Source organism: Papaver somniferum, unplaced genomic scaffold (genome assembly GCF_003573695.1).
Source record: "Papaver somniferum cultivar HN1 unplaced genomic scaffold, ASM357369v1 unplaced-scaffold_99, whole genome shotgun sequence".
Taxonomy (NCBI): domain Eukaryota; kingdom Viridiplantae; phylum Streptophyta; class Magnoliopsida; order Ranunculales; family Papaveraceae; genus Papaver; species Papaver somniferum.
Genome location: NW_020653081.1, coordinates 6803481 through 6814976, shown reverse-complemented (window position 1 = coordinate 6814976; position 11496 = coordinate 6803481). Strand labels below are relative to the sequence as shown.

The following is an 11496-nucleotide window of genomic DNA, read 5'->3' as shown; positions in this document are numbered from 1 at the left end:
AATTAGCTAAATTTACGTAGAAAAGTAGATATGTTTTTGGGCAGCGACGTTTACTTTTTACAATATTTTTGTACAAAGAAATATTGAGAATCTCTAAGTTCCATTACTCGGTAATTCATCATCAATTGATATCTTCAAATCATTTTCAGCGCAAGCACCATTCATTGTTTGACTTGTTTCATCAACCATTCCACTTTTAGCGGCATCCCTCCTCTGAATCTCCTCATCAACATAATCTTTTAGACTCCTAATCTGCTGATTTTCAGCGATGCCTTCCATAATTGGTTGGAATTAGATAAGATCTCAAAGTTCCATTAAGAACAAAAATCAGGGTTTTATCTACTGAATAATCAAAATATCAATGGGAAAAGGAATCTAAAAACGAAAATCATGCTCAAATAAAAAAAACCTTGAAATATGATCGCGGAAAGAGAAAAACCACCTTGAAAATATTTCCGATTTTTCCGGGTTTTAGTCCGCAGCAAAGCCAGAAAGTCCCGATTTCTTTGGGTGTCAAGTACCTGAAAACCAAAATAACCACCGGCAATAACCACCATTATTTATTTTTTTAGCAAAATTGATAAACCCTAATATTCAAAACCCTAACCGTGTGTAAAGAAAAAAAACTACCGGGAGAACGATGAGATTCCACCCTTGTTGCAGTACCTTATATAGAGAGCATTATGCAAAATTTTACAATTATATATAACGATGAAATAGGAAAAAAAAACTGGTTAACGTTAACAAAATCCCATACAAAATAGGCGCAATTAATTAGTAACCATGAAATAAAGATTATAGAAATCATGTATTAATTATTAAATAATATTTTTTAATAAGGAAAATAATATCTTCAATATTTTGCTTACGTTTTCTTTGTTTGTTTAATTAATTATCAACTACTGAACATGAAATTAAAAAAAATTAATAAGGAAAATAATCTGTAAGGATTTTGTTTGTATTTTTTATGTTTTTTTTAATTATAAAAAAACAAATTAAGAAAAATAATTTTTGGAAATCATAGTTTCTTGAATGCTTGTTTGTTTTGTATTAGCGCAATTTTTTTCTTTTTGTATTAGCTTTATTCAAATCATAATTTTTGTTCCAAATCATTCATACAGATTACTAAAAAAATCTAAGTGATGTGCAGGACCACCAACAAAGATTTGCAGAAAAGAGATTCATGACCGGGCCAATCAAGTTTTGGAGAATAGAGATTTATGACCGGGCTAATAGGTTTTTTTTTGAAATTTATTTTTTTCTCGATTTAATTGATAGTTTGGGGATGTAATTAGGAAAATAACATTTTTTGTGTATGTAAACGGACAATGGACACTGGACACTTGATAATCATTCGATCCATTTTTTTCATCACGTGATGATTATTCGATCCATTTTCTCATCACGTGATGATCATTCGATTTATTGTTTTGATTATCATGATGGAATCATGATTTGATATATTATTGTCATGTTAGGAGATTTTCAAGATTTTGTGTTATGCGAGGCAAGAAAAAGATTTTTCAAGATTTAATTATTTTATTTTTAGAAAAAACATTATTCTATTAGTTAAAATTTAATATTCTATTACTAAAAAAGAAGGTGATGGGCCAGAAACGAGAATTAACGTGGAGCTCCGATGAATAAAAACGCTTTGAAACTCTGTTATTATACAGAGAATATATTTATATATAAAACTAATTTAACTAACATTAAACTTTTTATTCCTTTTTTTTACACCAGTCCTATTGGACTTGCTCCCATTATTTTTCTCCTTTTTTTTTGTGTATAGTGGGGTGCCTATAGCAACGTACCACATCTTTGCAGAGCCCCAGACAGCTGTACCTTTTGTTCTCCCTCTTACTATTATCTTCTTTTCTTTTGGATTTCAAAATCTGCAAGGATGAAATGTTGCACCAGCTTCCAATTTCCTTGTCAGTCCCAAAACCCTCCTCCTCTTCTCTTCATTTTCTTCCGATTAATAAGAAAACAAGACCATTAGCAATATTAATTCCATCAATTAAGAATGGGAAAAGAATGTCAAATTCAATTAGGGCATTAGTTTCTTTAGACGATAATACTCTTATTCCATCAAATGCCCAACGTCATAAAATCGATCCACAATGGCGAGGAGGATTCAGTTTTGGTGTAGACCTTGGAATGTCACGTACTGGGATTGCTCTCAGCAAAGGCTTTACAATTCGACCTTTAACTGTAAGTAATCATAGAACAAACAATTACCTTTCTCTATGTCATCTTACTTTATTTTATCTTAGGGTTTAATGTTATCTGGTTTAGGTTTTGGAGTTACGTGGGGAAAAACTGGAGCTTCGACTACTTCAGATTGCAGAAGAAGAGGTGCACACCATTGATTTTTGTTGTGTTCAATTACTGTTAAATTTAAGTTTCTGAGTTAGTTTTGAATGGGTGCTTGATAAATTGTAGGAAGTTGATGAGTTTATTGTTGGGCTCCCTAAATCTGCTGATGGGAAGGAGACACCGCAATCCAATAAAGTTCGTAGTGTTGCTGGACGGTTTGCAGTTCGAGCTGCTGAGAGGTGATTCTATGCAAATTTGTTATTTATAGATTGTAGCTAAAAACATTACAAACTTAGGAGTTTATACTCCTTTTACTTTCTAGTGTAATTGCCTTTTGCACATAGTTTGTAACAAAATTTTGTAGATAAGGTTGCCAGTGCATTTTGTTGGTTGTGTCAACATGACGTTGTCATGCTGTAAATCATTGGCCTTCCCTTCTTTTCATTTTACTAGAAAAACCAACATTTATAACTGATTAAACATCAACATTTACATAGTCTGGATCCTTAGTCAGGATCGTAATTACATATATTGGGGAGCTTGTCCATATTTCATCATGTTTAAGCGTTCTAATTTTTTTACAATACAATCAGGTGCAACGTTACAACCTCTGTTGACAAAACCTATCGAGTGCACGAGGACTAAATGTATTGATTAGAAATCAGTAAAAAGTTAATCATGATGTCCTGTAGTTCTAATATGAAAGCCACTAAACGAGAGATTATCTCCCCAGCATCCTGGGCTTTTCTACATGCAAGTGATTTGTAGCAATTGGACATTATCATTAATTCAAACCTTTAAACTACTGGACCTGGTTTTGGCGCAGATGCCTCTGTAGTAGAGTGGTAAAATCGTTGGGTGTTGATACCCATGACTGGAGTTTGAAACATGTCAGCGCTCAGCATTCTAATTCCTACTGACCGATCAATCTAAGTGATGACAGTTTTTACCGAGATACAATGTGACAGTCTCAGTTGGGTCTTTCTTGGTTTCTAACTGTTCTGTCTTGCACTTTTCTACATTCAGTTGATTCAGTGGATATCAAATCTCAAGATGCACATGTTCGATAATCTCTCAATAGTATTAGTTGCAATTGATATTAAAACCCCAAAGGTGGTATGTTATCTACTTGTAGTATGTGTTTCATCCAGTACAGTTTTTCTTAAGCTATTTTTGTGTCTTGGCCAGTTATGTAAATGTGTGTGTGTGTTTTTTGTAAATTTTCAATAATAAACTTGCTACTATGTATATATCTGTGCATTGTTTTAGAATTTTAACTTCCATTTACATTGATAAACAGGGGTTGGAGAGTATTCTTGCAGGATGAATATGGCACATCAATGGAGGCCCTTGACTTTATGATTGATATGTAATTACTTTCTGTGTTGCATTCAAATTAGTTTGAATTTAATAGTTATTAGCTTGTACACCAGCACGTTCTGCAACCTTCCTACCAATCTCAATTTACGTTGCATACTCATGTTTTCTGATAATGTAGTATAGCCTTCTTTATTTAGCAGTTGCAAATATGGTATCAAGATGATAGCTGGTAAACTACCTGTGCACTATGTTAATATATCTTGAACATAATATAACTTTCTTAACTTATCTTTAGGGGTGTCAAAAAATCTGCTCGGCAAGGATGCATACGCTGCCATGGTGCGCAAGAAACCTTTCATTTTAACGATATTATGTCAGTTTTTGTATTGAGATTTTATTAGTTCGCACTATACAATATTCAGATTTTCAAAATTTCTTTTGAACCCAGATGGTGCTGCAGAGGTATTTTTCATCATCGGGTGAAAGAACTGAATTAGTTCTTCCCAAGCAGTTGAAACTACAAGAAAAATTTCGTCAAGGTCCACCGAAGGATTTAGATTTCTTCCCTGAAGAGCTTGATGCCTGAGATGTCGCTGTTCAAGAATTCAACATTCTTCCCTTGATTGACATGGTTAGTATAGGGGCACAGAAGTGGGCTAATGTTGGTCAAGCAATTTGGTATAAAACATTAGCAACTTTGCAACCATGGCCTTTTATGAGACAGGTGGCTAGGTGGCCGTAGCAGGTCAGTAGCTCCTCCATCAGAAGAATTACTCCTTAAACTGGGGTTATTTGGGTTTCAAACCAAACCTTGTTGCATATGCAGATTGAGGAAGTAGTGCTTTTTGGTCAAAGGTGAGATTTCTTGACGCATCTAGGTTGTATTTGTATTTTGGATTTGGTGTAACTTCGGTGTGCCACAGAATAGCACATCAAAGAATAAAAAGACCCGAGTCAAGCTTTCTCATGATAATAAGATCATCAGACCATGTCAGAGTTTGATTTATTTTCGCAAAGGTCCGTATCTTTTGAAGTGGTCACATTTTACAGCCCTTTGGTACATGTTTAACAAATCAAATTCAATTTGTTCCCAGTCCTTCCCCTTTCTGAAGCTTTCACCTAAGAGAAATTTACATTTGTTGTCAAGTGCATTTTGGGGGGTTACAAATTTGCGTCCCTCTTATTATCAAGTGCAAAGAGAATTGGTTTTCGCTCAACAACTATGAAACAAAAGTGATGCAAGATCAGCCATTCTCGTTTTGTTCATCAAATCAGCCCGACTGGCTAACAAAATCCAACCGATCCGAACGATTTGGTTCTTGAATCGGGGGTGTCAGTCATTTATTAATGAGTCAGGTTCTCAAAAAAGATCAAATTTGTCCGCGACTCAGTGTTGCAGTATATTTATACTCCCTGGGGTTCCAGTCAGTTTAAACTTTAAACTATCCCCCTAGATTATATCACCAGATTCCGACACGTAATCATGGGAGTTGGGTAAAATTGCCAACAACCAGATTTACAGAATCAGAAGTTGTTCAGGAATCCTCCTTTCACAAGAAAATCCAAATAAAAAAAGGAGAGAGAAATTATGTTCTGAAAATCCTAACCAATAACTAGTTGTTGTTATCTCCGCCCATCTCTTTCTCTTCCATACATCCTCTGCTGCTCTTATATATAAAAACAAAACTCACAGAGATTAATTTAGGGCTCTGGTTATTTCTTCAGGTATGGTTTTCAATCACTTCTAATTCTTTTAATTTACGCGTAATCTGTAATTGTGATCGTATGTTATTCTGATCAATTTGGTGATGCATTGATATATTTCGATTATTTTTTTGATCGGATTTGATAATAGATTTCTTTAATGGCTAATTAGTGAAATTTGGTAGAATAGTGATAATGCGAGAGGTTTTAGAGTAATGTAGGTTGAGTTAGGTATCAAAGAAACCTAGATTCTGGTAGCTGGAGTTAGCTAACTGTAATTGATTAGGATTTGGGAGGTTTTTTGGAATAGGACTTTGAGATCTTCTGTCAATGTACTACTATACCTTCTACTGCCAAGAGGACTAGTTCATCAAGTATTTGGTAAACGTTTATTTGAATGAAAATTCTAGTAATGTAGCTTGTTATCGATGATAAACATGCTTAATGTAATTAAAAACATAATAATAAATAATTTCTTGTTTCTTACATTCATGAATTTGAAAATGTTATGAAACTACTTATCTTTATTTGAATGTATGGGTAGGTTGAATTTTTGGTTATTCTTGCTTTGTATTGAGGATTAGTAATGCATGAGTATAATTAGCAATTACTGGAAGGTCTGTCAGTGGGTATGAGTCAGATAGGAGTGACACACGTTTTACTAGTGAATTGATCAATGATGAAGTTTATTTGCCAGATTTTGAGTTCCGTTGATTTGATTAATTCTGTTGATTTGGTGATATTGCTAACCGTATTATTAGATATGCATTTAATTGACGGAGTATTATTTTTTTCCTGAAGATCTCAATCAAAAGAGTTTTGCTGCAAGAGGGAAGTATAGCATATGCTTGAAAATGAGTGTGTATGCTGTTGGAATCCTTGTTCCTCTTGTGTGCTCTATTTTACTCCGGAATTCAAAAAGAGATAAACGGAGAGGATTACCAGTTGATGTTGGAGGCGAATCTGGATATGCAATTCGAAATCATCGTTTCGATTCCCCTGTTGAGTCAGCATGGGAGGGAATTCTAACACTTGCAGATCTTTTTGAGCATTCTTGTAAATTGTACAGAGATAGGAATTTACTAGGAACCAGAAAGGTAATTGCAAGAGAGACTGAAGTGGTTGGTGGAAGATCTTTCGAGAAGCTTCATCTGGGAAACTATGAGTGGCTAAGCTACGGGGAAGCTTTTCAAGCTGCCTGCAATTTTTCATCTGGTTTAGCACAGCTCGGGCATCAGAAGGAAGAGCGTGTAGCGATTTTTGCTGATACACAAGCGGAGTGGCTTATTGCATTACAGGTTATTATCTCATCTCAGCCTTTCCTGCATCTCACATTTGATGGATGATGTTGCTAATCTTGCGTCATAGTTATCAGTTTCATATATATTTTTATGACTCGCTGCTAACTTTTTGTCAGCGTTTGTAAGTCACAATAAATGCAGAACTTCTAGATTGAATGATATACTAGGATGTATTTGGTCAAAGCATTTGTTTGTCTTACTCTTTTAGTAAAGTTTTTCTTCTTCTAAGATATTAATGGCATTGATGTTAATACAGGGATGCTTCAGGCGCAATATCACAGTTGTCACTATATATTCTTCTCTGGGAGAGGAGGCACTAGCTCACTCACTAAATGAGGTACTTATCCATTTCCCTTGCTCTTAATGTCTATCGATCTTTGAACCTGCATAATGTTATTTGTTTGCGAAGAAACAAACTAAATGGCTGCCTGCCAGAATAATGCACTGTGCGTGTGTGACTACTTTATTGGGCTTGGGTGTGCTTATGTAGAATTAAGGAGTCGGAGGAATTTGGGTTGTGCCAAGGATGCTACATAACTTTTACTTCAGTTGTTTATCTGATACAGTTGGAATATCTGCCACACTAGTTAGATATTTAAAAGATATAGTGACATATGCTAGTATAAAGTTACCTGGAATACTAAATTCAAATTCTGCAAGTATCTCTACTCTGTCAGGGGACACTGTTACTTGGACCACGTTTTTTCTCCAGATATACATCTATCATCTTTGCAGATTTTGCGCTGTATCTGTATCCAGTCTAATATAGTTTATGTATAACAATTATGAATGTACTCAGAGGCTTTCATATTTCTTATTGTTTTCAGACAGAAGTTTCAACTGTCATTTGTGGAAAGAAGGAATTGAAAAAACTTGCAGACATAAGTGGACAGCTGGACACTGTAAAGCGTGTGATTTTCATAGATGATGGGATTCCATCTGATATCTCATCAGTGGAGAGCAGCACTAGCTGGTCAATCACCTCATTTGCTGAAGTGGAGAAAATCGGTGGAGAGAATCCTGTTGAAGCTGATTTGCCATTAGCAGCTGATACTGCAGTTATAATGTATACCAGTGGGAGTACTGGATTGCCAAAGGTTGGTGGAAGCATTTTTTTTTGTTGCTCCTTCCATCTCTCTTCCTCTCTCCAGATAGTAAACTCTCAGTTGAATACAGATGCACAGACTTCTATCTGTGCTCCTTATTGCTCCATCACTTTGGTATGCACAAATTTGGCAACTGAGAAAAATGTGTTGCAAAAATTGAAGGATGGCATCCTACGTAGAGGCATCCTTGTATAAGGAAGTGCACAATCCAATTAAGTCTAACTCTTGCCAGTTCTCTCGAACTGTGTTTATAGTGACTTATTTTTAATTCAAACCTCTTGCCAGTTCCCTCGAACTGTGTTTATAGTGACTTATTTTTAATTTTTGATCATATCAATTCAAAATATCTATGGAACAGTTCAATAACTTGATTACTTCTGATCCCTGGCAGTGCTAAACATTTTTGTTATTTTACACTGCGTGCAGGGAGTAATGATGTCCCATGGAAATGTGTTAGCTACTCTTTCTGCTGTTATGACAATTGTTCCAGACCTGGGAAGCAAAGATATCTACTTGGCATACCTTCCACTAGCTCATATTCTTGAATTGGCAGCTGAGGTACAGGGATTCTTCATTTACTTATGAATTCTATGTTGTACGACTGGAGGAATTAGATAGCCATCCTATGCTAGTGAAATTAGAACCTAAGATATATCTCTTATGAATCTGAATTTTTCTATTGTAGAATTTAATGGTTGGTGTTGGATCTTCCATTGGATATGGTTCACCTTTGACTCTTACCGATACTTCAAACAAGATAAAAAGGGGCACAAAGGGGGATGCTTCTGTGTTAGGGGCAACTGTGATGACTGCAGTGCCAGCCATTCTTGATCGTGTTCGAGATGGTGTGAGGAAAAAGGTTTGTGATAAAAACACTTATTTTTCTTAGTTAAATTAGGTAACAACTTACGAAAATAATAGTAATAAAAGATCTCTATCATGAATGCCTCTTTGTAATTCTCAGGTCGATGCAAAGGGTGGATTTTCCAAGACCCTATTTGATTTGGCATATAGGCGTAGAATGTTAGCAGTGAATGGAAGTTGGTTTGGAGCATGGGGAATCGAGAAGCTGCTTTGGGATATGCTTGTTTTCAGAAAGGTCCGGGCCATTTTAGGTGGACGCATTCGCTTCCTGCTCTCTGGAGGAGCTCCTCTTTCTGGTGATACACAAAGATTCATTAATATATGCATCGGGTGAGTGTTCATTATATTGGATCTGGTTCAGTTATACACTAAATATAGTATAAAAAGGTCATCTATCATTGTCCGAGATGCATGCTTCGTATTTTTGTGCTTATTAACTATTTCACACTTGTTTACCTGTAACTGATTCACTGTGTTTCTTTAGACTTGTAATAAAAATAAAAGGTCATTAATATCAAAGGGAAAATTTGATTGTAACAAATGTCAATGTTCAAATCCTGCAAGTTTAGCTGATCACTAACACAGGTCCTTCAATTATGCTTTTCCCTACCCAAAAGTAATCTAAAGGTTTAGGTGGAATGCTTAAGATCAGTACGGTGGTGATCCTGATAACCACAGCTGAGGTCTCAAAATTCTATTAGCGGGTGGAACTGAAGTATATTATTTACGATGTTGATAGTCGAACAGCCCTTGTAATTGGAAAGACTTATTTGCTTGGTTCTTGCATTATTTATCTCTGTGACATGTATTTTTTTTCTTCCAGATCTCCAATTGGGCAAGGGTATGGTCTCACTGAGACTTGTGCTGGTGGGACGTTTTCTGAGTTCGACGATACATCTGTTGGCCGTGTTGGTGCTCCACTTCCTTGTTCATATATTAAGGTACAGAAAAACTGTGGATATATTCCTTTCCATAAAAGAAAGGTATTTAGACAAATGTGTCATAACCTTTTATGCGCATCACCTCTTAACTGATGACTAGTGGTCTGGGAAAAGAGAGGTTATTACTAGTTTATACTTGCTGCGATCACATTTCAAAGAGTTCTGTTCAGGTCTTCCTGATTAACTTGCAGTTTTTCCTTCTGCATCAACGTAATATAACTAGTGAACGATTTTGGGAACTTTGTAAGTTGCCACAAGTTGTGACTAATGGATTTCTCTAATTGATAAGTTGCACATACAAGGAGAACCTGAATGGGCTTTTGTTACTTGAGTTACTTTACTCATATCTTATTCTATAGTGTTTGGTTTTACTTTAGGTACTTATATTCTAAGACCCGTGTTTACACTTGTTAGCCTACTTAATGACTTCAGTCAAATATTTTATTGACAGTTGCATCTCCTCTTGTATTAAATAATAATGTTTCTTTGTGCAGTTGATTGACTGGCCTGAAGGTGGGTATTTAACAAGTGATTCACCAATGGCTCGTGGGGAAATAGTTATTGGTGGTCCCAATGTGACACAGGGATACTTCAAAAATGAACAGAAGACAAATGAAGTTTATAAGGTATTATCACCTCATCATCGCTTGAGTATTGACTACAATTAATTACATTCTAGAAGAAACTAAGACTGGACAAAGAGAAAAGTAAATGAGGGATGGTAAATAATAATGTTGATGCATATGCAGGTTGATGAGAGAGGAATGAGATGGTTTTACACTGGAGACATTGGGCGATTTCACTCAGATGGCTGCCTTGAGATAATTGATCGCAAAAAGGACATAGTAAAACTTCAGCATGGAGAATATGTTTCCCTTGGAAAGGTGGGTGGTAGTTTTGGATGTTTATAATTCTTTTAGGCCACCTCTTGGTTCTGTTGTGACTTCAATTTTCTTCCACAGGTGGAAGCTGCCCTTTCCGTGAGCCCGTATGTAGACAATATTATGATGCATGCCGATCCATTCCATAGTTACTGTGTGGCTCTTGTTGTAGCTGCGCAACATGCTATAGAAGACTGGGCTGTAAAGAACAACATCGATTTTACTGGTTTCTCAGATTTATGTCAGAAAGAACAAACCGTGAAGGAAGTGCATGGATCACTTGTGCAGGTGTGCATATGTCAACTCAATTTTTGAATTATATCTTTGTTGATCATGTTTTCAGAGCTTTTGAAATATACTACCCTCTATTTTTTTGTCAATTTGTTGAGTAACACATGAGGGTGTTCATTAGCCAAATGGAAAATTGAAATGTGCATCTACTTTTTCTGTTGTGCGTGCTTACTTTGTCAAGCGAAACTGGAATCATCACGGCCCGTAATGTTTTTTCTTGTATGTTTGTAGGCGGCAAAGAAGGGTCGTTTAGAGAAGTTTGAGATACCAGCAAAAATTAAATTGCTGCCCGAGGCATGGACTCCTGAATCTGGTTTGGTCACTGCAGCTCTAAAACTCAAGAGAGAAGTCATCAAAAAGGAATTCTCTGAGGATCTCTCCAGCTTTTATGCATCTGTGTCTTGATTAAACACTTACTAATGTGATAATTATAGTAAAAATAATACTTAATTAGGCACCCTCACCAAGGAGGGAAGTTTCCGGTCTTTCAGGTAAAAGTTAGGAAAGGATCTGTTTCTTTTTCTTCTGTCCTTCTGAAAATACTTACTTTCCCAATTTTCCCAATATTCCGTCTCAATCACTTAAATTTCTCTGCTTTTTTACTTGTTGTTTTTCGGTATGAAAGTTGGTTCTCTGGTTTGAGTATTCGGCACGAAAATTGTTCCTTCGATCTTTTGGGTTTGCATTTATCTCTGGTCTATCTTTGTCTCAGTGGGCTATGAACTGTTAAATGTGCCATAAGGGTCCTAAATTCCTAATATGCTGGTAT

The 11496-nt window shown here is 35.8% G+C and overlaps 1 protein-coding gene and 1 pseudogene across 1 annotated transcript; both read left to right on the top strand.

Moving 5' to 3' along the window:
* Positions 1–1876: 1876 nt before the first annotated feature.
* LOC113346512 lies at positions 1877–4708 on the top strand (annotated as a pseudogene).
* Positions 4709–5121: 413 nt separating this feature from the next.
* Positions 5122–11399, top strand: LOC113346511 (long chain acyl-CoA synthetase 9, chloroplastic-like). Its single transcript, XM_026590060.1, has 12 exons — positions 5122–5364; positions 6145–6641; positions 6901–6981; positions 7472–7741; positions 8177–8308; positions 8436–8609; positions 8715–8944; positions 9438–9555; positions 10050–10181; positions 10305–10439; positions 10518–10724; positions 10959–11399. The coding sequence occupies exons 2-12, from the start codon at positions 6198–6200 to the stop codon at positions 11130–11132; spliced, it is 2097 nt and encodes a 698-aa protein (XP_026445845.1). The 5' UTR covers positions 5122–5364; positions 6145–6197; the 3' UTR covers positions 11133–11399.
* The last annotated feature ends 97 nt before the right edge of the window (positions 11400–11496 follow it).